The 21,146-nt window shown below is 34.5% G+C and overlaps 1 protein-coding gene across 1 annotated transcript in view; it reads left to right on the plus strand.

Moving 5' to 3' along the window:
• LOC129227645 (connectin-like) overlaps positions 1-21,146 on the plus strand; it is a 120,495-nt gene that overhangs the window by 58,110 nt on the left and 41,239 nt on the right. The window contains exon 3 of the mRNA XM_054862235.1: positions 7,764-8,754. Within this exon, the coding sequence (XP_054718210.1) occupies positions 7,770-8,754 (985 nt within the window). The 5' untranslated portion in view covers positions 7,764-7,769. The remainder of the gene's footprint in view (positions 1-7,763; positions 8,755-21,146) is intronic.

A 21,146-nucleotide genomic window follows, 5' to 3' on the forward strand; every position in this document is an offset into this window, starting at 1 on the left:
TATATATAGAGAGGGAAAGCTGTAAAACGGGCACAGGTGTAAATATGGGCACCTCCCCTTAGTGGCTATAGGAGGTACTGAAGACCAGTGACGAGGACTGTTAATGGTGCCATTTATTAATATCAGATAGCAGAGAGTAGTTGGAAACATTCTTTCAAACTGTGAACAGAGGCGTGCACGGGGGGGGGGGGGGGGACGACACCTGTTGGCCCGGGCCCAAATCTGAAGGGGAGGCAATACTTTACAGTCTAGGCGTGAAATATAGGGTAACAATATGGAAGGGACCGGAAAAGTCATTTGTGACGGTCCCCAAAACTTCTGTTCACACCCCTGGGTGTGAATGCATTGTGGGTTATTGTGTAAATCAGTGTTTTTTCAGACAGCAAACTTTTAAGTGATGTATGAAATCGTTTTCTTTTCATGTTCTTTTGTTTAGTTAAAAACAATTTTACTGTGATACCCGGAAAGCGGAGATCCTATGCTACTTTTTGAAGCACACCTTTAGTCACGCAAGTTTTTACGTTACATGTGATTGTGGCCTTTCTGAGGTGTAGTTGCTGTAAATATGGGCCCCCCCCATTTAAAGAGTGCCCATAATTATTACACCTTTTAAAAGAAAAAAAAAATCCTTAAGCGGTGCTTCTTTCGTGATGGAAAGTTCTTTGAAGACACTCAGGGAGAGGTTTGGGGTAAGATATGTTATGTGCCAAATATGGGCATACTTAGACATTACCGGGACTGAAAAAGCCAGTTATGTTTGCGATTTCTGTAAATATTTTTTTCCCCTGTAATTATTAAATTCCCCACCATTTTGTATAGCTTTATCCTGTTTTAAATTATTTTTGGTGACCTTTTTGAATGGTGCCCATATTTACACTTCATTTTTTCTGGTGCTTTCCAAAAAGTTTTTTTGTAAATCGTCGTTTTTGAAATAAAATCATTGACATTAATCATTATTTCACCTTCTCGCATTTTAGATACTTGTTTTAATTGTTGATGAAAGACAAAAATCCAGAATTTTTCGAATTGAAAGTAATTTTATCTATTATTTATTGAAAGTAATTGAAAGTATTTAATTATATAATATATAAGGGTGCCATACTTATTCCTCCCCCCCTCTCTTTCTCTCTTTATATATATATATATATATATATATATATATATATATATATATATATATATATATATATACATATACACACAGTCGGACAGACTTCTCATTTTTGAAAGAAAGATCCTTCGGACAATTTTTGGAGCAGTAAAAGAAAATGACACTTGGAGAAGTTTATATAACTTTGAAGTATACCGTAAACACACAGACAACCCAACATCTTAAGAGTAATTAAAGCCAATAGAATCAGATGGCTGGGTCACGTATTTAGGCGTGCAGATCTGGATCCGATTAAAAAGCTAACTTTTTCGAAGATTGAGGGTACAAGGAGAAGGGGAAGACCAGCAGCAAGGTGGCTGGATAGTGTTGAGAAGGACCTTAAAATTTTGGGAGTGAACAGGTGGAGAAACCTGGCAACGTGTCGTACCGCCTGGAGGAAGCAGACCGAGAAAGCCTTGGCATGAACCAGGCTGTTGTGCTGATGAAGAAGAAGAAGAAGATCTACAGTCGGACATGCCTATTCACAAACCTCGCTATGTAGATTTTTTTCAACTTCCCAGCATTTATGGTATAAATTTAATGTTTTTTTCCCATGCTTATCTCCAATGAGTTTTCTCCGAAACATCTCTATCTCGAAATCTGACTGTACTGTTTTTTTCGAATTGAATCCCCAGCGATCTTTATCAATAGTAAAGCTTGGAGACAAAATGCATTCTTTTTCTAATATCAACAGTCTTCCAAGTCTTGTGAGACATGTTAGCCAACTCCAAAACTCAACGTATACAAGAAGCAAGTTTTCTTGAAATGCTACCCGCTCAGAAACTGGTGGAAACGGGGCATCGTTGAACAGTGAAAATGCTTCCTGGGTTTTACTGTCGAGTCTTGAGAACAGTAATTTTGTGGTGTTATCTGCGTTTATTTCCTTCTAACGTTGAAATTCTTCCGATTGAGAAAAAATAAAAATATGAGCATTTTTGAAATTTTTGTTTTTAAAGTTATGCATAATTTTTGTAGTTTGGAATTATAATCATTAAAATTAGTAAAATGTGTAACCACAGGTTGTCATTCTGTAAAATGTTCAACAATATCAATGCGAATGACTCTTTACTCTTTGACTTCACTCCAATTGTTTATTTTTATAACTTTTATCAACACTGTATATTTCGAAACCTCCGTATCTCGAATCTTTCTTCTATCTCATGAAATTCGAGATTGACAGGTTCGACTTATATGAAGGGCTTGGGGCAAGAATTTGTTATGCCACATGATGTGAAATTTTTAGTAGACCAATTTAAAACTTATAAAAAATATTTGTGGAAGTTTTCAAAGGTATTATACATTCCATATTCTGAAAAACTAAAACTAGATATGTTTTTCTCGAAATGACATAATCCATTGTCATGTTTATTTCAATTATAGTTATGCGAAACAAAAGTTTTGATCGAAAAGTCACTCCTTGTGGCTTCTCACACTTCTGCCCCAAGCCCTTCATATGTATTATTTCTTGAAGTAATTTTTGTGGGTAAACCGTAACTTCTTTAATACTTCATCAAACTTTAAAAGTAAGACGCTATTTTATAGATTTTTATCACTGCTATTAGCAAAAAATAAACAAACAAGTCATATTTTTGCTGTTGTTCAAGAATTTACTTTAAAAACCGAAATTTTGAATCCCTTCTCCAAGCGCGAGTGCTTTTTTGTGAGCTAGTTTGCAGTAATTGAGAGTTCTCCCTTCCTTAGTTTGGAGGTATCCATACACAACACACATTTTAAGACCCGAAAAATTTATGAAGTGTGAAGTACAAGAACACGTTGCCGAATTGGACACGTGTCAGAAAAAACATGCCATCTGCTAAGGTATTTCTCTCTTAATTTTCAACGAACTACTTTTTCTCCCCCCTACGATTAAGAAAACGATGCCATACGGTCGGTCATGTGTTTATATTTAAAAAAAAAAGGTGAAAAAATCGTGGAAGTTTTTTTTTTCGTTAGTTCACGAAGTTATGCTTTCACTTCACTCTACGATTCCTTTCACCACTTACTAGGACCTGAAAATTGACATAGCTATGTCCGCAGCCTATCAGATATCTATCACCTGAAGCATTTCTTGTTCTCCTCCATGCCTCATGTACTCCAAGAATAATGACATCAGCGGATGGGGACTTTATTCTCATCGTCATCACCTTCTCTGGCCTCAGTCCAGGTTCTGAAGTATCAAACAGCTTCAAGGATCACGTCATCTTAAAAACCAGGACTTCCTCTCGGCTAAATTTAAGCAGCATGACACCTGAGGGTTTGACTCATGTCTTAGATGTATCATTATGAAAGCCTCTTAACGCGTGTAGCAGTTGTTCTAATCCTTGGGCTTCAAAAGACCCGAACGGGTATAAATTTGCAGCTGATCTATTTTAATTTGTATTTATTATGCATTTTTTGCTAAAGTTAATAAAGTTATAAATGTGTCATACGAGAAATATTCATCGTCATAAGACAGCGGAATTAAAACTCGAGGGAGGGGATGTATTGTTTTGTCCGTTCAATCATGCAATTCTAGAGAGCTATTTTAAAAGGGGGTGGGGTAGGGGGAGATGTCCTTCAAAGGGCTGATTTTCTATAGTTTGCTACATAGCCTGCTTTTTAATCGAGGGAGAATAAATTAAGTAACAATATTTATGATTTTCGCAATGGAACTTTAAAGCCCAGTATAACTGCAATATAAAAATAATATATAATATATTATGCATACTCATATATAAAAATAAAAAGGAACGATATGACAATAGTTAACGCTACAAATTTTATACAAAATTTTCCGAATGATTTTAAAAGTGCAAGTGCAGTCGTAAAAACTGAAAAATGCATAAGAAATATTTTTTTCCAAATAAAAATCAAGCTGTTTTCTTTTAAGGAAAAACAAATACATCAGTTTTCAAGTGTTTTGTTTTTAGTTAATGGATTTATTTGCAGATGTTTTTACAGAACCTTTAATTACTCGAAACCATATTAGGCTTACTTGCGCCACTCAAATTTTAACCGCTACAATTATTCTTTATATCATAACTAGAACGTCACCTGTCAAGGTATGACGGCTTCTACTCTTCTACATTTTAACGAAGCAATTGCCTGTTTGGTGATATTTCGATAGTTGAAATTTTAACCCTAACTCCAACGGATGAACTCTAAAAACCAGTAGATAGCGTTAATAGTTAACCACTTTTTCGTTTCTTCACTCTCCTAAAATAGCAGTCTTACCAGTAAAAGTTGAGTTACCGGACACAGTTCAGCCTTGTCACAATTAAGCATTTCCTTGCATGTCAAACAAAAAAATATTGTCAAATTATCATGTTATGGCGCGAGTTTTATTGTTGGTGACGTCAGGAGCATTACTCGATCAGTGAATTCGCTATTATATATATGAGGATGGTTATAAATCTCGAAAAGAAGGACATCCGATTTTCAAATCATGTCGAGGAGAGTGTGTCCAACAATGAAAATGTATTTTAAAATATGCTTTCTGAGAAACGAGAAATTTTTGGAACGTATAACCAAAGACAGTAAAAAATTACGAAATCTGGAGAGAAAGAACGAAATTTTAGGTGTCTGGCAAATTATTATTATTTTTTTTTTTTAGAGTTTATAAGAAAATTCTGTGTAACGCAATTTCTTGCTCTAGGGGGAAAAAACTAGTCAGCGAAGTACCTTTTTTCGGTCCGGAATATGTTGGAGCCTGCATACAACTAGACAAAGGTCATCTAACAAACATAGAAGTTATAAAGTAAACTGTTGTAGTTTTTGTTGAATGGATTAAAAACTTAGAGCAGGAATTGAAATGGAGAGAGCAAGTCCAATCATTGACTAGCAAAAGCTGACACTAAGACCCCAAGTCACTTGACTCAACAACGACAAATAGAAGGCACGTTTTGAGTAAAACAAACGAAAGAAACCTGATTTCTTCCAATGCTTTGCATTAAAACCAATCACGTGGTTTGGGGTCTTGGTTTCACGAATGAAAGTGATGCCCCCATTTTATCTCTTCTTAATGATTAAAAAGCGATTCCGAAACCATCAATTTATGACTTTAACTCCAACCGACACTTCCGCGGCATGCTAAAGTTTCAATCTCATAGCTCTGAAAAAGTACAATGTAAAGATATTTGTTAAATTTAGCCTTAAGTCATAAGATAATTATTTCCTTACTAGTGGTACCCGCACAGCTTTGCCCGTAGTTGAAAATTAAAAGGTCATTTGGTTCGCCTGTATATTTACAAATAATGGATGACGAATTTCTCGCCAATTGGCTATGTTCATTTGCTCTCCCATTCCACGTCATGATAATTTCGTAATTTACTCATCCATCTTATTATAATTTTGCTCCGGAAAATGTTCCTAAAATTGAAACAGAAAAAGAACAAAATCGAATTTTCAAAAAATCGCTTCGAGGTGCACAGCTCCAAGCTACAAATTAACTTCGTGCCAAATTTCATGAAAATCGGTCGAACGGTCTAGGCTCTATGGGCGTCACAGATATCCTACAGACATCCAGACACAGAGACTTTCCGCTTTATTATTAGTAAAGATAAAGAAGATTGGTTTGAATCAGCACTCTACTTAAAGAGAATTCATAAAAATTGTTTCAATTTACTTCTGGATTCTTTCCGTTCTCGTTGAGCTTAGGGTAATGTATGCGAATTATAAATTAGTCTGGACAGTCAAATCTATTTTTAAAAGACTCTTCGTATTTAAATATAGTTTTCATCCCTTTCGTAATTCAGCCGGAAAGTCAAGCGTAAATTAAACACTTGTTGACAAGCTATTTAAAAATATTCAGGATTATGCACTATTTTTATCTTTGCTCCATTCATTTCGAACTTTCGCCTTTTTTCCCCTTGATGAGGAATTTCTCAGTGCAGTTATTTGGGGTATCGTTGACCCATGCAGATCGATTTTCCCACTTTATCTTTGTTTGTAAATTACTTAAAAAAAATAATAATAACAAAAAGAGAAGAATTGTGTGTCGTAAAAACATACAATAGAAGTGAAATTTTTTTTAACTTTTCTTTTTTTTTAAACATTCTGAACTGTTACTTCATCTGCACGTTTTCTCTCATGCTACGCTCTTGTTCTTTCTGCATCCAACTTAGGCATATGCACAACAAAATTATATTTACATGAAGAGTTCGATTATAAACAGCGAGAAACTTAACGACACTCGAAAGAAATTCGCTTTTTAATTGTTGCCAATAGGAAGATAATAGTAATTGTAAAGTTAATTGTGTTAATAAAAGTTAATAAACTAATTTCAAGGATGAACTTTAAGCAATGTGGGTCCTTTTTTAACTGATGACTTGACTTGAATCGAAGAAATCTTCGGAAACCCGTATTATGCATTTGAAACGTTTAAATCAGCAAATATATACCTGCTTGGGTTTAGCCTTGAAATAATTTGCTGAGTTTATTAGCAAACTTTGTAATTACTATTATCTTTCATTTTTTTTGGCAACAATTCAAAACAACTACTTCACTTCCGTCGCATGAAGAGTTTGCCAATCAGAATTTCAAAGCCCTTGCATAAAACGTTTCACTTTAAAAAGATGAAGAAGGCACAATGCTGCATTTTGCTGGGAAAATTATGATATCAGTCTCCTACTTTTTATCATACTGTATGCAGCTAATTGCATAATCCAATGATTTCTAACCGCCAGGCGACTCTAAGTGTGCAATAATCTCTCTTAATACCGAATGAGGATGATCGGTTGTTTTGGAAGTTTTCAGAACGTAATTTTCGATTTCCAACATCGACTGTAACGCCTAATCACATGGATCAGGTTAACGCGTCACACAGGCCCGCGGGCCGTAAGTTGGGCAACATTACTCCAAACGACAGGATAATTTTGAGGAAGAGTAATAATTCATTTTAAATAGTTTTTATAATTGTTCTTTCTTAATTTCGGATAACTATGCAATATTTCAGGAGTTTTCCTTAGTTCTATGGTAATAGATGCAATAACAGTGTTAAAATATGTGTAAGGTATTTAAAGATGAAGATATTTTGGAACAGAGCTACCTTGAGTGTATGTTCTTGTGAAAACTACATATGTGCTAATTCTGTCAAATATATGGGCAAAATAAAAGAGAGATTCCTGCTGCCCAAAATTCTTCAAATCAAGTTCTACAAGCTCATACTGTCCAACCACGGATTGTATGGAATTTTCAAACGTCCAGATAAGACAAATCTATCTGAATGAGAGGTAATAGTAAAAATTTGATGCGCGTATTCCGCTCATTTGAATGAGACTTTGCTTTTGCAAAAGCTGACATTGCTAAAAATAGATTTGTTCATTTCCGGCTGTAAAACGGATGTTTGTCTTTCCATACAATCCGTAGTCAGACAGTATTGATATTTTTTTTCAACTTTTATAAAGTCAGTCTTTATAGTTTTCCCAGTGATATTTGAAAACTTTTGGCAGTTTAAAATCGAATAAAAACATACTTCAATTACAATTTTACAATTTCAAGCATGAGATTTCAGATTTTCGCCAAATTATTGAGGGAGAAAAAAATTTATCAGAATTTCAAAAATTTCCTCTTAGTATAAAAGTTATGTTTGTAACAATAAATGCTCTGTTAATTTGTGCAATATTTTTCGTTTCAGACCATCATGTTTCTCAAGAAGAAGTATTCGTTTTCAACCCTTTTGCCATTAGTATTGTGGACGTTTTGCCAAACAACAGCCGACACGGACGTCTGCGACAGCGTCCAACCCGGCATTTATTGCTCCTGTGATATCATGTACAAAGAAACAAAACTCTCTTGCTTCATTTTCAATTTGACTCTTTTGGCGAAAAATGACGCCTGGAGCTCCATCAGCAAAGTGGAAAATGTGATTGCGTTAAAACTACAGTCAAAGTTAGTGGCCAAACTGGATTACATTCCGATTCAGACTTTGGAGGACTTGAGAACACTGGAAACGTTCACCCTCAAGGAGGGAAATTTAGGGAATTTAAAGTCATATTCAATATCGGGCCTTAAAATTCTGAGGAACTTGGAACTTGACAACAATGAGATCACCTCCTTGCAAAATCACGCCATTTCTAATCTCCCCAAGCTGAAAAAGCTAACTCTGAGTGAAAATTTATTACAAGAACTGCTTGCCAATACTTTGACTGGACTTGACGAGCTACAGGAGCTGTATTTAGACCGGAACAACATCTCTAGGATTGAGAGTTGCGCCTTTTGCGAGTTGCAAAACTTGAGAGAGTTGGAATTATGGGGCAACCAGATAACTGATTTGACTGAATACACTTTTAGAGGTCTGAGATACCTGAAACGACTGGATTTATATAAAAATCAGATTAGGATTCTGAATGACAAGGTGTTTCAGTCGATGCCGAAGTTGCAAGAAATCGATTTGAAGCAGAACCTTATTTCTCATATATCGTCTCGAGCTTTCCAAGAGCTAAATAAATTGCAGATTTTGTATTTGAATGGAAACCAGCTCAAAGTTCTTCCTGATGAAGTTTTCAAGTTGTTGCCAAATTTGAGAACTGTCGAACTTTATTCAAATTCATTCAACACTCTTCAAGCTGCTGTGTTAGAAAATATGGAAAATGTAAAAGATGAACATTTCCGTTTAGGTTTGAAAGGTAAGTAAGGCTTCGTTTTTATTAATTTTAGATCGAAGTTAGTATTTGGTGTGTTTTGTTTCTAGAAAAAAGATTATCCAATACATTTCTGGGTCATCCCACGGAAAACGGTCATTTTGTCTCACACGTGATGACTCATATATTTCATTAAAAACAATACTTTACAATGGTAATGAACAAACTTTTGTTGCTTAACAAATGAAAAAGGTATGTGTGATTTCTTAGGAAAAAAATTTCTTCAATACCTTTTAAAGCTATTACTTTTTTAATGAAATATATGAACCGTCACTTGCGGCCGTGCGGGACAAAGTGGCTACTTTTTCGTGGAATGATTCTTTTCCAAAAAAATAAATTTGGAGCAGTACCTCCTCAAAGCAACAGTAAGCCATCCAAGTCTAAGAACAATCGTAAAACATTCTACTGTTGTTCTGAGGAGAGGACGACACATATAACATGTAGCATTTCATTTGGAATGAGGATTTGTTGAAAAGAGCGCTTACCTTCATAAAGCTCACTTTTCTAGCAGAAATCGGAAGGATGGGAAATTGTTACTGTCAAGATGTTGCAAATGTTTGGCTCTAATAACTTGCACTCCGATGGATGATGGATTAAACAATTCCATTTGATTAAATAAAAGTGATAAACGCTACTTTATTTTGCCAATGATGATCGCTGGTCTTGCGCAAATATGAGAATTCCTCCTCTTTCTTCCCAAATAGATATAAACTCGTTCAAGAGTAGACGTTTCGTTATCAGAGACATACTGTACTTGAGGACAGTGACTCAAACTTCCCATCTCACTGACTTTCCCTAGAAAAAATGAATTATACCAATGTCAAGATTCTTAACGACGATGAACAATAATTATTATTTGATAAACAATTATGCAAATAATTTACACGAAGAGTGCAGCGAAGTTTCGGGATTAAAAACATCCACAAGAACCTTTGGTTTTAATGCTATTGTCAATCCAGATATGATAAGATCATTTATGTAAGGATTGTTAAGACCCCACTCTCCAAAAAAAGAGGGGGGTGGGTAAATTATGGCTGTGCTGGTAATTTACACTTTTTGAAACCTCAAAAATTTATTGAAAAACAACTTTTTTTTAAAAATATACAGATTAAAAACTACTTTAAACTCTATTTTATCATAATGGAACTTTACCCGCAGTTATAAATGTCTTGCCATTGCCATAATCTCCGAAAAATTGTTTGATTGAGCTCATTACACTCTATTGTTTCGCTTGTTTCTGGTAAGACTTAGCCATTGGCTATATTTTTTCACTGAGCTCTCGAATCTTTCCCCGCTGATCATCTGATGATTTCAAATAACTAATCTTTCTAACGTGTACTCACAAACTCGCTACAATTATCGAATACTCTGCGGTTGGCCAAAAAAAGAAACAAACCTTCCATTGTCTATCCATCCCAGGTAAACTGGGCACTTTCCTCATCCGATACATAACGGATCTTGGCGCTGTCTGTCTGCCAGAATAATAATACCCAAACGAAAATTGATTGCATTACGATCTTTATTTCTAAGCGCAAATCCCGAAGAGAGCTCAGTTGGAATCCTTGCGGGGCGTTTGGCTAACTAATGATCCCCGGTGTCTGTGGTGATGGGTATTGATGGGTTGAGGTTATTTTTATGACCAGAAGCTAGCTGCTTATTACCCGCAGGAGCCGTCAGTGGTCTTTTGATCCCTCCCGGGTTTTCGCCACCTAATTTTGTCGCCCTGTGTACTTCTAATTATGTATAGTACTTCCTGCGCTATATCTAAATTACAGGGGCGGGTCGAAGAACGGGGTGATTAAAGCTGCTATCATCTTTGAGGGGTTGTTGCGAAAAAAATCCTGGTGTGATGAACAGATAACGGTATATGTTGAAATCACTTAGCTTGATATGTTGTTGTTCTTAGGGTTGCCGATTTACCAGAGACAGGAGAACCATTTAATTCATGTGTGCGTCATTAAATGTACTCAGGGCAATTTCTAACAAAAATGGGCGGTAGCTGTATAGTCAGAACTTCTTTTCATGCACTAAATAACCCGAATTTCGTTTAATGTAAGAAAATTCACATCACCTTGAAAAGAAGCGCAGGAGCTGGGTTCTGGCGAGCTCCCTTGCAAATTAAGCCTTGGTTGTATTTTTTCAATTATGTTGAAATTGGTTTAAAGTGCGTTTAGTATCAGTCTTTTAATCAGCTTATATTTCTGATAATTATTTTGAGAGTTAAGACGTCAAATTTATCGAAATTTCTACAAGTTCTTTTTGCAGAGGTCCTCAATCTGTTACTGACTGCAATTATTAATTAGTTAATTAACTTATTATTATTATTATTGAGTTTCTTTCAGTATTGGTTTTGCATCATCCAGTTACTTTGTCTGTAGTAAGCTTACAAACAGAAGTAATTTTCTGATGACATCCAACAATCTAAAAACGAACTGCGTAGAACTTGATTTCTAAGTTCTGATAATTTAAATGTATTTGCAATCCTGAAGTACCACGAAAAAACTAACGGGTCTGAGAAGTATCTCAATTTTAATAAAGGTTTATGGTTAATTATTTTTCAGTTTATCTACGGATGGTAAATTAGTTATAATCTCGGAAATTTCAAAGTGAAGTGAGGTTTGTTGTAGAAATCCGTAGCCCATCAATGACTTTATTTTTGAGTTTCTATCAGTATTGATGTGTGTCATCTCATTTTTTTTCTTTGTCCCCCGGGTGATTTCACGGTCATGTGTGGGACAGTTTCGCCTAAATTTTCGTTGTTATTTCCTAAAAATTGATAAGGTTTGAAAGTTGAAAGTTTATTTACCGAGTGAAAATACTTGATTCATGTGATTTGAAAAGCAAAATTAAAAAAAAAAAAAAAAAAAAAAATTGATCGGAATTTTTTAAATAAATTTTACTTGTCATGAGTGGGACACACTCTTTGACATTAGCTTTACAATTCATGGTTCTCTCTTCGAGGCTGTTGCTAATTACTTTCTTACTGCTACTTCTTAGTTTTTGTTTCAAAAAGAAACAAATAGTGGGCCCATTCCACAGAAAGTTAGACATTTTGTCCCACACGTGACAGCTCTATATTTTCCGTCAAAAGCAATAGTTAAACTAGTATGTTGTGGCCATCACGAAACTTTCTTCTATATTTTTCTTTTTTTTTCTGATCCCTCCACATGCTTGACGAGGAAGCAATATTCCCAACAAAAACAAAATTACACATGCAAAAACTTGACGACCATCCCAATGTCTGAATTATTGCAAAAGCAAAGCACAGAGCGAAAATTGAAAGTTATTTTAAAAGCCTTGCTTGAATTAATTACAAATATTTTATTTGTTAACAAACATAAGATGGCAACAGTTAAAAATTTTAAATCATCTTACTAATATTATATATGCGAAAGTTTGTCTGTATGGATGGATGTATGGATGTATGGATGGATGTATGGATGTTTGTTACTCTTTCACGCAAAAACTACTGAACGGATTTTGATGAAACTTTACAATAATATAGCTTATGCATCAGAATAACACATAGGGTAGTTTTCGTCCCGTTATGGGGGGCAAAACCCCCTTAGGGGGCAATAAAACACAATTTTTGTATAAATTCTCTAATATTGGGATGAATAAATACTTGCACATATTTACATTATATGTCCATCGAAAGCTCTGATTTTTCTGCTGAAGATGGCACCTGTTCGAAATTTCTAAGTAGAATAAAAAACGAGTTATGAGCTTTTTAGATCCATGTTCGAAGGCTTTCCTCAACTCAATACAGTATTTAGTGTATCATCTCAACTCCCTGTCGATAGCGACAATTGTTGTATTGTTGACTTTCTTTGCTTTTCGTGATTGTTCAAGGCTTTTCTCAAGTCAAATCTTGAAGTAAGATTTTTGCACAAGATTGGCAAATAATACATAATTTGGCTGATGATTTTCCATTTAAACGGAACTTTAAAGTAATTAATGGTTTTTATTATTATTTATGCTAATTGAACACTTACTCATTATCCAAACAACCAGCAGATCGCCAAAATTTTTGCAGAAAGATTTCCGTAGCTGATGCATTTGGCAGTTTTTTCAACGTTGCTGTTTTTGAAGCCGAAGACTACGTCATAATGTTTCTCAGCTTTCACCATGTAAACAAAATATCGCCAATCAAAGAATTTTCAAAAGACTTTTTTTACTGTGTTAAATAATCCAGCAACTAAATTAGGCAAATCCATAAACAGCACAAAAACTTCCATTAATTTTCCTTTTTGCACAATTTCAAACAATCACCAAATTTTATTACTTATTTTGGTAACATTTCGGATGAAACTGTTTAGCGCCATTTTATGGTGACCAAAAATATCTCAGCATCTGGCGACGATATCTCTGTAACGAAAATTAATATCATATCGTTTTACAAAGTAAGGAAAGAATGGGGGAGCATCATCGAAGGTACCTCGAAACGTCTTTCGCAAATTCGGTAAAATCGCACCAAGAGCCACAATGATTGAAATTTCCCGAAATAACTAAAGCAAGTATAAGGGGATTACGAGCGCAGCTACTTTTTTTTAATCACTTCGTACTTCATTAGCCATACAGAGAAGGTTTTAGACTCCATGTTAAAAAAAAAAAGGATCAACAGATTAATCTTTTTAAACATGAGAAGATTAATTTCATGTTTTTTAAATTTGTATATGCTTAAATATAGTGCTTTCGTTTCTAAATCAATACTACTTTGTTTTTATACTTATTGCTATTTTAGTTTTATGGGTAAGGAAGAAACTCTATTTTTAATCACGTCAAAAAGATGTGTTTTAAATTCTTTTACTTAAAACAGAAAACAAAAGCAAGTAACGATTTTTTCTAATAATTATTACTGACCCAGGCAACGCCGGGTATTTTTGCTAGTTGAGATAATATTTCCGATCATTTCCATACAATTAAAATCACGAGAAATACGCAGACGACAATCTATTACGATTTATCTTTCTTATTGTTGCGTTAATAAAGCTATTTTTATTTTAAAAAAAAAATAATGATAATAAAAATAAATCAGCACCTCTTGGTGCGATTGACGCCAAAATTGAATCAAAGCCTGTTTACATATGGATTCACATATATTCCAAATTTCAACCAGAACGTAGCATTACTTCTTGAGATAGGGCACTCACAATGGAAAAAAAGAACGGGCGATTGCGCTACCCCCTTTTTAGCTGTTGACACCAAAATAAAATCGGCTTTTATACCCTCTAAGGGCTACTTGCCGATAAATTTTTCTTTCATTCCGTTCATTATTTCTTGAGATACAGCAGTCACAATTGACGACAAAAAACGTTCTATAGCTCAACCCCCGTTTGAGTTATTGACACCAAAATTGAATCAGCACCTGTTCCTGTTACTGGCAATATATGGACCAAATTTTGTTTGATTCCGCCAGTTACTTCCTGAGGAATAGCAATCACGCGTAACTCAAAAAACGTCCCATTGCTCCACCCCCTTGGATGAATTCGCGCCAAAAACCAATGGCACAAGTTTACATAGGGGCACATATGTGTACCAAATTTCGTTCGATTTCATGCGGTAGTTTTTGCTGTAGAGCGGCCACAAAAAACTGGTCACACACAGACGTGACACACATACACACACACACACACACACACACACACACACAGACATTTTCCAAAAATAGTCGAAATGGACTCAGCACACCTCAAAACGTTCGAATCCGTCAAAATTCGAAATTCGAAAATTTGCACGAATCCAATACTTTCTTCTATATATTAGATATAGAAGAAAGTAAAAATGAAAGATTTTCCCTCTTAGTAACCGCACATACACGTATGATTTCATAAGCAAAATAATTTTTCCTATTACATGTTTTGAAGTTAGATATAGATTTGTCACTTGCGGGACAAAATATCTGACTTTTCGTGGAATGGGGTTATTTCCTTTAGTCAAAAGTACTACTTTTAGTCACTGAAATCGATAGAATAAGCAAAAAAAAAAAAAAAAAAAAAAAAACTCTAATTTGAATTCCGAAACTTTGAATTCAAATTATGTTTTTCGCAATCACGAGTTGCGACAAGACTCTACTGGTTAGAGTTATTGTTTCTAGGAATGGCTCCACTGCCCAAGCATGTCCCTCCTCCTGGGTGCTTACGTGTATATAGTTGTGTGCGTGTGTGTGTAGGCTTACGTGTGCGCACGTAGGCGTGTGTATGTGTGTAAAGGCGTGCGCCGCGTAGGCGACTGTGTATGCGCATGCGTGTGTAGGACATGGATGCCACTGCCCAGCAAAAGTGGATTCCGGGGGACAGTGCTCAGGACCAGCCGCGCCGCCGCCGGTGGACGGTGGTGATGCAGTCCTGGTCCAAGCTGAAAAAGGAACCGGAACATCAAGGACTGTCAAGTGAGAACAATAAGCAATCGTGATTGCTCAAAAAAAAAACATGGACCTAAAAAAAATACTTTCATTTTTCCCAACAGTTATTTTTTAATTAATTTTTTTAAATGTCCGATTTTGAAAACAAGGCGTGGTCTTTATGACGTCACAAGTGATGCATTTTGGCGCATCTTTCTACCGCCTTTCCACGTTATGATAATCAAGAAGCGAATTAAAATTGCGCTCTAACGCTTGCTATCAACCATATCGTTGCCAATACACGTGAGTAAAGATGCAAATTAAATATTTTGGACCGTTAATGGCAACATTGAATGGCATTTCATCATTTGTGATGTTATCGACAGAAGCGTTAAACGATGAAAGAGCACCGATTTAAGTAATTTTTTTAAATATTAAACTTAAACAAATTATTTAAAAAATGGTCAGTTGTATGTTTTTAAGTATGCTCTTTCAGAAAAAAATACGACCCCATTGTCCTCCAGTAAGTTTACAAAGAGAAAGAAGCTTGCGATGCCAACCAACAATTAATTTACAAACTGCATGAGACTGAATATTATTCTGCCGTGGGCAGGTAAACGGCAGCATCTACAGAAACGAGTTTCCGAGACATTCGAAGAAATGTGTGTTGGATTCAATACTAACAGTTGAGAAATGTTGGAATTAGACGTTTTTTTTCGCGCCTTATTTCCAGCGGAAACCAAATAAGCAAGCTCGTACAATAAAGGACAAAAATATGAAAAAACAAAAAATGCAATTACTGCTCTTTACCTGCCCACGGCAGTATTATTCAATGAATTGTAAAGCGTTCAAAAAGCTAGAAACCAAAAAGTACTGAAAAGTTTCTCACAGTGAATATAGAGTTAAATACTTTTTAGATGAATTAAGAGATAGATCTGTTACAACTCCTGGAGAAACACGATTTTTCTCAATATTACATCTACTACTGCACATTTACAAGTGCTCATTTAGGGTCCTTCAAAAGATTTTACGGCCTCAAGAAGAATATTTCTCAAAAATGTTCCTTCCAAAATCGGACCCTTACTGATCTTAGCTCCCAAATGAACTGCTCAATTACTGCTCCATTCTTAAAACTTAGTACGTAGTGTTCATTTGCTGCAATTTTGCTAAAATAATAAACTACCGGGAAAAATATTTCTCTTTGGCTACCCTCTGAAATGATAGTTTTTTTTATCCCCCGCAAAAATTAAACGCAATGATTGAAAAATTTTATCTGCTACCAGTTTCTATTTGTCAAATAAAATACTACTTGCAATTGATTTTTACATTACAAGGCTTTTAAAAGGATTTTCAATTTCGCCTCTTAGTTCTACATTTGCGACCTAGTCGGGAGTTTTTCCAATTTTAAATTTCAGTTATTAGCAATATTGATTTAATTTTAAACTAAATCACTTGTTGTCTGTTTTCAAATATCAAATTCATGCTTAAAATATTGTTTCTCGCAATGAAGAATCTTATTCCCAACTCCAGAGCTCGAATACGCTACCTTGCGGTGATTAACAATACTGCCGGAAAAGGTAAAACATTCCGTTCCACGTGTTTTCTTTCTGGTAAATTACAGGCTTCAAACAGTTTGTGGTGTATTGTAATTTCAGAAGAATAGAAAAGAAAGCTTCCCACTAACACGATAAAAAATTACTATCATTTACTAAGCTTCAAAGCAAGTTATAAGTTTCAGCATTTGTTTGTTTTACCTTTTTCATCCGCCATTAGACAGTGGTTGCAGTGCCCCCTATAGTTTATTGGAGTTGCGAATGAGTGTGCATAGAATGTACTCGTAAACGACAAAACAAATAAGCTCATTATTTCTGTCAAAAATAATATTTTTAAGGTATTTACTAGACCAGTCGTTTTTTTATAATCGACTTCCATTGTATATACTGCCGTGTGCAGGTAAACGGCAGTATCTGCAGAAATGAGGTTTCGAGATATTTGAAGAAACGCGTTTTGGATTCAATACTAACAATAGGGAAATGGTGGAATTAGATGTCTTTTTTGCGCCTTTTTTTCAGTGGAAACTAAATAAACGAGCTTGTACAATAAAGATCACGTACAATAGATGGAAAAAAAAAATGAAAAATTTGCAATTACTGCCCTTTACCTGCACATGGCAGTACAGTACCCGCCACTAATAAAATCACTGGATTATAAAATCAGCCGCTTTTTAAAATCAGATCTGGAAGAACAGAATCATTGCAATACCAAAACATGTTAAAACAATCCTTTAATAAAATCACTATCGCCGTTTTATGTTAAACGTTAAAAAACGTTTAGTAAACTATCAAACGATAATAAATCTTTACTCTCCAATTTTATTAACCGAATTGCGATACGCCAATATTTTGTGTAAAAAACCAAAAAAAAAAAAAAAGAAACTCATGCTTAGTTAAAATGACAACTGTATTTTGAAATACTTGAAACAAAAATAAATGACGTAATTCATTTCGTTTTTTGAAGTATTTAAACTTTAAAACCTTTATTTATTTAAATGTAGGTATGCCGGTTTGTAAAATCAGCCGCTTTATAAAATCAAATGTCCTCAGAACGAATGTGATTTTAATAAGCGGCGGTCACTGTATATTTCTCATGTGCCAAGTGTTTAATTATCCTTACATTATGTTCTCTATTTCTTATCAGATATCACACACCATATCTGGATTCTCTTTTTCTCTTTAGCAACATTAACCCTAATTCTAATGCCGCGTGGGAAGTTTCGCTTAAACCGTAACTAAATTCAGGCTAAGCGTTCTCAAAAATTAATGAAATTTATTCGACTTCGCCATTTTTAGGCTTTAACCTGTCAACTTGTGTGGTGAAATGGCTGAAAGTGTGACCAATACATTAGTCTCGTGGTTTTTTTTTCTTCCCCTATCCGATCATTTCCAGTCTTTCCCTCTTCATTCCAAAATGAGAAGGCTGCCCACCTCTTCGCGAAACATTCTGTAATTTATTTTTAAAGTGACATAGAAGAATGAAGTGTAATAAGGGTGTCAACTAAAACATTCTTTTTTGTTTACTTTCTTGGAGGGTGATACTTTTGGAACTCTGTAATGATTCTTGAAGTTGTTTCGTTACTTAACAAGTAGCTTAGAAGAAAACTCGTTTGTTGCATGACTTTGGTGGTATATTTCTTTGTTCTCTTGTCAAAAAATAAAATGAAATAAAATAGAAGAAAACCTGACACGCGTTTTAATGTGCTTTTTTTTTCTTCGTTTCTTTCCTGACTTTCATGATTACGGCTGTTGTAACTTTGTCAGATGGAATTAAAGGGAAGAAAAAAAAATTGTTGACATTTTCTTCTGTAAGTTCAGTTTCGAGAACACATATCGTGGGCTGAATACTACAGCTAGGCAACTACGAATTTGGAGAAATAAAATGTTTCGTTTCGGTGAAGATATTTGTTCGAAAGAAGGCATAAGTACTTCGCATTAAATAATTCTGAGAAATGGTAGTTTAATAACGTTTAAATCATGTCTTCACATTCTCCAAAAATCGAGCTATCACTTCGAAACTATCGTTTGGCGCAGGAAGCCTAATAAGGATCTTTGCGCCATAAAACCCAAGCAACCAAACAACCAACCAAAAATCGTGGAAAAACATTAATGTAATTTCTTGGAGCAGTATGAAAAAAAATAAAATAAATAAATAATCTATACTAATATTATAAAGAGAGAGGGCGGATTTTTGTGTGTTTATATGTTCGAGGTAATCTCCGGAACCACTGCACCCATTTGAAAAATTCCTTCACTATATGAAAGGTGCTTTCTTACTGAGTAACATAGGCTATAATTCGAAAAAAAATCCGATAAATAGTTCTTTTTGTATTCCACTTTAGGCTCCAATTTCACGTAAATTGCCTATTATTGGCTATTAAAGGGGTAAAAAATTACTTGCACATATTAATATTATGTATCGTTGAAAAGGGTAGAATTTCCACGTTTTAAACAATTTGTTTCAATGCTCTATTTTAATTACGGCGGGAGTAATTTGCGTTTTCAGCTCGAACTTTTTTAGGCTTAGCTGAAATTTAGGCACTACTTTCTTCATTAAATCTATCAATAAAAAGTGAAGGAATTGTCCCACAGTTTTCTTTTTGACACCATTGGAAAAAGCGACATTTTTTACTCCAGACCTCTCCCGACCTAGGGTCGAAAAAAATTAGCTTCTATCTTCAAAGGAAAAAAAGTTACAAGCGTTTTTAAATCAATTTCGAAATATGTCATTTTGATTCAAGTTGTCAACCAATTTATTTTCGCGTTTCCACGGTTACGCTTTTTGAATCCATTGTTTATTTCCTTATTTTGCATTTAATTTCTCAAACTTATTTTATTTCATGTTTCCATGGTTACGCTTTTAAAATCCATCTTTCGCATTTTAATTTCGAAGTATTTTAATATCTGTCGTCATTGTTTGGAAGGGTAATTTTGCATGGTGTTTTTTTTTTTTATTTTCTTTAAGCCTAATTGTTGAATATATGTCACTTGACACAATTTTTATTCTCAAGGTAGACCGGGCAAAGCCGGGCAACGCAACTCTTAATATATAAAGATTTGAAAGCTACTGTTAATGTGATTTTATACCTTTTCGTTTGTTTGGCGAAACATTTATTATTGCCAAAGAAAAAACATCCGCTTCACTCGCAAAAGGGCTGGGTTCCGCTAGCGTGGTCGCTTGGCGCGTTAGGCGCTGAGCAGTTCAGTCTAGGGTTATTGTTTTAAGGGGAGTTAATACCCACTATACTGTCAATGTTAATTTGCACATGTTCATGTACCTTTTTCTGAAGATCTATTAAAGATACAATTCTGAATTTTTTTTCTGTACCTTAAGTAGAATCTTTTCTCTCTACTGAAGTAAAATTTTACAGAAAGAAAGCTCATAGTTTAAGAAAAAAAAATTCTATTGTGTTCATTGTATTTTTTTCAAAAAATGCCAGTTCTATAAAAAAATATTTTTCGAATATGAGAAAAAATTTATTTCAGTATATGCAGTTAGATGTATGGAATAGGTGGTAAAAATTTCAAAGCTTAACACAATTTAGTTTCTGAGAAAAAGGAACATTTGGTTTCAAAAATAGCGTTTCGAGATATTTCGATTTAAAGGGGAAAATCATACTTCATCAAACTAGGTTTTATATTTTTTAAAGCTTTTTTTTTAACTTACTTCTAATATGAGCACGATCAAGGAAATTGTATCATTAAAAACGTATTGAAATGGAGTTTCAAAATATATAAAAATTAAAAAATCTAATTTTTGAAAGTATTTAAGGTACTGACTCCCCTTAAGGCAACCGTTAATGTAATTCATTGTTTTGGCGATTTGTTTTGAAAGAAAAGAAACTTTTGATTTGTTTTTATCCGAGTGAAATGTACGACATTTTTCTTTTTTTTCCTGACGACGATTTTTGAATGTTCCATGAGATTTTTTTTTTCGTTCGACGGATTGATTATGATAGTGTGGTTGCTGGGCAAGTTTTGCGATGAACAATATAGTTGCGGAATTATTTTTACATATGAACGATATTATTTGATGTTTTTTTTTTTTTTTTGTTTATTTGGCGAAATATTTTAAATTGCAGTAAAAACCGCCTCACTCGCTAAATGGAGTTTTAAAGCAACTGTAAATCTAATTTAATGATTTGACGAAAAGTTTTAAATTCCAAAGAAACTTAAATAGTTTTTTTTTGAAAAGGTGTGTACGAATTTTATAGAAAGGAAAATGTTATATAGAAAGAAAATTTCACATTAGAGGGGGAGGGGGCGTCAATTTTTTTATTCAACGGACTTCCATTAAATTTTTAGCACGGGCATCGCTGTGCGGGTACTGCTTGTAAATAAATAAATAAAAAAAATTATAAACAAAAATGTATTGTGAAGTTGACCACCCTTGTAAGTTGACCACCTGTCTAAGTTGACCGCTTTTTTCAGGCACGGAATTAGCCCTTATCATATAAATCAACCTCTGTAAGTTGACCACC

This window comes from Uloborus diversus, chromosome 8, assembly GCF_026930045.1.
Source record: "Uloborus diversus isolate 005 chromosome 8, Udiv.v.3.1, whole genome shotgun sequence".
NCBI classification, from domain to species: Eukaryota; Metazoa; Arthropoda; class Arachnida; order Araneae; family Uloboridae; genus Uloborus; species Uloborus diversus.